We start from the raw sequence: 6000 nt of genomic DNA on the forward strand, positions 1-6000 counted from the left end.
CTGAGTTCAAGTCCCAGCAACCACATGATGGCTCACAACCATCAGTAATGATATCTGATGCCCTGTACTGGTGTGTCTGAAGACAGCTACAGTGTACTTACATATAAATAATAAATAAACCTTTAAAAAAGTATCCATTTTTCTGGACACATACCTCAGTGCTAGGGTGCTTGCATAGAGTGCACAGGGTTCTGTGTTAGAGCCCATGCTGCAATAACTAAGCTCACCAAGGCCAGTAACACTGGCTTCGATAGCCACCAACCTCTCCCTGCTTGCAGATAGCCTGGGCTTCATAATGGGTCTTTATTTGCTAAAGATATATCTGGGCATGTAGACACAGATGGAGACATTGGTGCCCCCCACCCCCACCCCACTGTAAAGCCCCGTTTGCTATTCATTTGCAGCCATTAAGAACTCCATCTGGGCTCCCTAAACAAAAGAAAACAAAACCTTTATCTCCTTGGCAGGTTGTTCCCAACCCACAAAAGAACAATGCAGACGATTTTGACAAACTCACTGGGTCCTATTTAAAAGCCCAGGCAGCTGCAGAGCCTCCGTACATCTTCTCTCTTCTCACTTGGCGCAGAGAGAAAATGCTCTGGCAGAGGCGGTCCTGGCTCTGGCTGTACATTAGAATCGGTGTCCTTCTGGGTGTTATTCTGGGACATGAACCAAGCATCCCGGAGCAACATGGGAAAAACAGCTGCTATCAGTTTAACAGATTTTTCTGTGACTTCCAGGAAGCAGATAAATACTGCCAGGCCCAGAGAGGACGCCTAGCCCACACGTGGAACCCCAAGCTTCGGGGTTGGTTAAAAAGCGTCCCGAAAGAAGAAACAGTGTGGTGGGTCCGGGGAAACCTGAAGCTGCCGGGAAAGCATCTAGGAATAAACCAGACAGGTAGGGCTCTTGTGTTGAGTGTTGAGGGGAAAAACTTTCTTGTGCTGTGTTCTAGGGTGGAAGGAAGTCATCTTTGGTCTTTCCACTTTTATTTTATTTTTCAAATTACATTTTAAGGTATTGTTTTTTTGTTTTTTGTTTTTCCTTTTTGAGATTTATTTATTTTACGTATGCGTGCTTTATCTGCACATACACCTGCTTGCCAGAAGAAGGCATCAGATCCATTACAGATGGTTGTGAGCATCCATGTGGCTGCTGAGAATTGAACTCAGGACCTCTGAAAGAGCAGCCAGTGCTTTTAACCGCTGAACCACCTCTCCAGCCCCCTTTCAGCTTTTATAACCAGAAAAAGGGGTAGCTTGACCATCATCTCTCTCCGCAGGCTTTCCACTTTTGTGCCTGGGCCAACATTTGTCTCCATAGCAATGGCAATGTACTCCCCTCCCCCCCAGACAGGGTCTTTCTGTGTAGCCTTGGCTGTCCTGGAATATGCTCTGTAGACCACGTTCCAGGCCTTGAACTCACAGAGATCCTCCTGCCTCTGCCTCCTGAGGGCTGGGATTAAAGGCGTGCGCCACCATTGACCCGTGGCCTGTCTAAAACTTAGCTCCTGAGTCTTCATGTATGATGTTATTTTGCTTTATTTGATATGGGGTATTTGGTATTTTTGTCCAGTTTTGTTTTATATTGAGACGGTTTTGCTTTATAGTACAAGGTGTCCTGAAACTTGGTATTCAGCCCAGACTACCCTCAGACTCTCCGTCCCCTGTCTTAGCCTCTTGAATGTTGGCTTTCCAGGTAAACAAATAGCAAGATTCTAAAGAGAAAAAAACTTTTACGGTGACGTTCTTTGTTATCTTTGCCTCCAGATTTCCTAAAACAGAAGCTAGGAGAGAAATTACCTATTTATTGTCTTTCTTACAATATTGGGTACCATAATCTTGCAGTTTTAGCAAAAAGAAAAAAAAACCAAGAAATTATTATGTCATCATGTCTCATTAATGTCTAGGTAATTAATTCTAAGATCTATGATTAAAATTATCTAAACATTGAAGAGTAATCTATAATACTCAGGGAGAAGTTGTAACTTTTCATTTGCTGGAAGCCAGACAAATTGGGCATATGTATGCTTTAGTGCCTCCATGTGCAGAGGCTGAGTATCAAACTCCGATGTTTCTCCTCACCTTCTGCCTTGTTTGGGGCAAGGTCTCTTTTGTTGTCTGTCACAGCATACCCCAGGTCCGACAGGTCTCTGGGATCTTACTTCTTCCACCTACCATCCCACCTAAGAGCACTGGGATTACAGACATGCCTGGCCCTACGTGGGATCCAGGGATTCGAACTTGGGTCCTCACACTTACCCAGCAAGTGCTTTGCTCACTGAGCCATCTCCCCTGTCTGACTCTAAAGAATGAGACTCAACTGAGTCTGGTGCCCCTCCAGGAGGTGCTGACATCTTAAAGAACCAAAAGCCTGGCGAGTGTCCTACTGTGGTCACACACTCTAATGCTGTCTTCTCAAGATGGGACCAGTGCATAAGGAAGCATCATTTCATTTGCCAGGCAGGTGAGTCACCAAACTACATCGATTTTAGTTTCAAAACTGATATTACATGAGGTATGCACATGAGAGGATTTATTTTAAACAGTCTGTAATTGACCATAGGGCAGATATAAGAATTAAAGATTTATTTATTTTATGTATGTGAGTACACTGTCACTATCTTCAGACACACCAGAAGAGGGCGTCAGATCCCATTACAGATGGTTATGAGCCACCATGTGGTTGCTGGGAATTGAACTCAGGACCTCTGGGAGAGCAGACTGTGCTTTTAACCACTGAGCCAGCTCTCCAGCCCAAGAATTTCTATTTTTAGTTATCTTTTTTAACTTGTCCGGTTTGCCTGTGAAGATGGGAGTTGGGGGTTGGCACAGGTGCCGCAGGACACACATGGAGGTCAGAGGTCAACTTGTGGGGGTCAGTTCTCTCCTATCAGGTGGCTTCTGGGGTTTAAACTCAGGTCATCATGTTTAGTGGCAGATGCCTTTTGCCTCTGAGTCACCCCTCCAGCCTGCGGTTTCTAGTTTCATGACACTCGTTATCCCAAGAAACTGCCCCTTGGAGTGAGGGATGTCTTCACCCCTCCACGCTAACTGCTAGGTGAACGCTCATGGTCGACCTGGTGGTCGAAGCGCAGGAGAGACTGAGCTGGTAGCTTTCCTCCCTGAATGCTCTCCCTGAGTCTGATCAGCACTGGGCTGTAGAGACAGAATGGGAAGGAAATGAGAATGTGGCGTAGGAAAACGAGGAGACCAGAGGCCGTGAGCTCTAAGAAGTGTGCTTCCCTGCATCTGGAAGATCAGAATGGTCAGTGTGTGTGTGTGTGTGTGTGTGTGTGTGTGTGTGTGTGTGCATGTGTGCATGTGTGTTGGCATGACTGTCATTTCTATATATGTGCACATGAATACATGAATTCAGGTTCCCATAGAAGCCAGAGGCACTGGATTCCCACTAGGGCTAGAGTTAGAGGCAGATGTGAGCTCCTGACATGAGGGCTGAGACTCAAACTCAGGTCCTCTGCAAGAAGTGTACACACCCCCTAAGCTAACTCTCCACATACCTGCCATTTTTAATTACCCCTGGCAGTGACATCGGCCTTCACAAAGCATTCAGATTCTTGAAAGTCCTTGCAATATCACAGACAATTTAGACAGACATTTTATCCCACTTTTTTTTTTTGACAGAGTCTCACTTTGTACTTCTAGCTGTCATGGAACTGGCTCTTTAGAACAGACTGGTCTCAAACTCCAAAAGCTCTTCCTGTCTCTGCTCCAGGAGTGCTGGGATTAAAGGTGTGTGCCACCATGCCCAGCCACTTCATTGTGCTTTTCAATAGAAAAACCACTGTCTTAGGGTTTCATTGCTATGAAGAGATATCATGAACAAGGCAACTTTTATAAAGGACACCATTTCATTGGGGCTGGCTTATAGGTTCAGAGGTTCAGTCCATTATCATTATGGTAGGAAGCATGGCAGCGTCGGAGAAACAAAGCACTTTACATCGTGATCCAAAGGCAACCAGGAGGGGATTGGCTTCTACAAGCAGCCAGGAGGATGCTCTCCCTTCTGCGCTGGGCAGAGCTTGAGCACTAGGAGCCCTCAAGGCCCACCTACACAGTTGACACACTTCCTTCAACAAGGCCACACCTATTCCAACAAGGCCACAAGTCCTAATAGTGCCACTTCCCATGGTCCAAGCATATTCAAACCATCACAGCCACCTTCCTCAAATAAGAGTAGTAAATCATTCGTCTCAGTGTAGTATAAAGTCTGGCTTCAAGTCTACTGTTCTGAAGAGCTCGCCCATGTTAATGAGGCCAAGACAGTAAGGCTGGAACCCTCCCAGGTCAGCAGCCCTTGTTTCCCCCTCACAAGCCATCTCCCTAATATTTCCTGGCTGTATGACCATTGTGAGTCACCCATGGTCCTTACAGAAGACTGTTTCGCACAGCCCACTCCATGTGACAGAAGCAATTTTTTTTTTTTTTTGAGACAGGGTTTCTCTGTGTAGCCATGGCTGTCCTGAAACTTGCTCTGTAGAGCAGTCTGGCCTTGAATTCAGAGATCCATCTGCCTCTGTCTCCCCAGTACTGGGATTAAAGGCTTGTGTCACCACCACCCAGAAAGGAAAAAAAAAAAGCAATATTTAGTTAATGTAGCCCACTCGATGATATGGGCATGAGTTTTGAATGAGTGTTAAGTGTTTGACACTCTCAATAATTCTTGGCTTCAGACTCTACAAATACAGTTCTTCCCACCCATTCTGTCCACAAGGGTGACCTTGAACTTCTGTGCTGGCCATCAAGTACATCACTCCAAAATCCAGCTTCTGCTGAAGGAGAGTCTAACAAGTGGAACCTTTTAGAGGTTCCTAAGCCACCAGGTCCCTTCCCTAGTGACTGTGTTATTTGGTGATCGTCTCCTCCTCTGTCTTCATGAGAGGCCACAACTGTTCTCTCTGCCCCCTTCCCCCCCCACCCCGGGATGTATCCAGCGGACATCATGATTTCAGACTTCTCCAGCTCCTGGACAGAAAAGAGTTAACTTCTGTTATTTTTTTTTCTTCCTCCTTTGATTTTTCTCCTCTCTTTTCTTCTTTCTCCCTTCCTCTTTTCTTCTTCCCGTACTTTAATCCAGTCGGGAGCCTGGTTCACACTCATCAAGCATCCAACAGCAAGCCGCACCTCCCCCCAGCTTCGGCCCTTTATAAGTTACTTTGTTACTTTGTCTGTGATACTCTGTCAGCACAAAACAAACTAAAAAGGCAATAAAACACGTGGACCAAGAGCTTTAGGCAGCAATCCCCCAGGATAAAAACGAAGCCTTGAACGGTGTAGTAATTTTCTCAAAGTAATTTTGCTCAAAATACAGAAAAGATTCAGAAGTACGGTTCCAAAGGGGACAAAAGCTGCTGGCTTCTTGTTCTTGTTTTGGTTGGCATGGTGACAGGTGGCTAGAACAGAAACTGAGAACTCCTGTACGATGCACAAGCACAAGGCAGAGAGAGAGAGAGAGAGAGAGAGAGAGATTAACTGGGAATGGTGTGGGCTTTTGAAACTTCAACACCCGCAGTGAAACACCCCCTCCAGCAAGATCACGCCTCCTAACCCTTCTCAAACAGTTCCAGCAACTTGGAGACAAGCATTCAAATATATGAGCCTATGGGGGCCATTCACATCTACCCTAAGGAGAATACAGAAGGCTCCTGGTTGTTGGAGGCTGAGTAAGGAGATCACAAAGAGCCATGCAAGAACAGCAGCAGCTAGACTAGACACTCTGCTGACCGCCAGGCGGAGCAGATGCAGGCCGAGGAAGACTGAGGTCCTAACTTTAAGTTGAGATGTAGCCAGTGTGGTTATATGACTTTCCTTAGTGCTGTTCAGTTTGCACGTGTGACGAACCTGTGTGTGCGTATGTGGGAAATGAAGCATTCCAGAATATCAATGCCAGGCTGAGAGTATGACTCAGCGGTGAAGTGCCTGGTGCCTGGACCACCACAAAAGGCACTCCAGCCATTTCTTTTTTTTTTTTTTTTTTTTT

At 45.9% G+C, this 6000-nt stretch overlaps 1 protein-coding gene across 1 annotated transcript in view; it reads left to right on the forward strand.

Annotated features, from left to right (window-relative positions):
• Positions 1–593: 593 nt before the first annotated feature.
• Pkd1l3 (polycystin 1 like 3, transient receptor potential channel interacting) overlaps positions 594–6000 on the forward strand; it is a 62698-nt gene continuing 57291 nt past the window's right edge. Inside the window, exons 1-2 of the mRNA XM_029532414.1 lie at positions 594–900; positions 2344–2466. Of these exons, the coding sequence (XP_029388274.1) occupies positions 594–900; positions 2344–2466 (430 nt within the window). The remainder of the gene's footprint in view (positions 901–2343; positions 2467–6000) is intronic.

The sequence above is a fragment of the Mus pahari genome, chromosome 20, assembly GCF_900095145.1.
Source record: "Mus pahari chromosome 20, PAHARI_EIJ_v1.1, whole genome shotgun sequence".
NCBI lineage: Eukaryota > Metazoa > Chordata > Mammalia > Rodentia > Muridae > Mus > Mus pahari.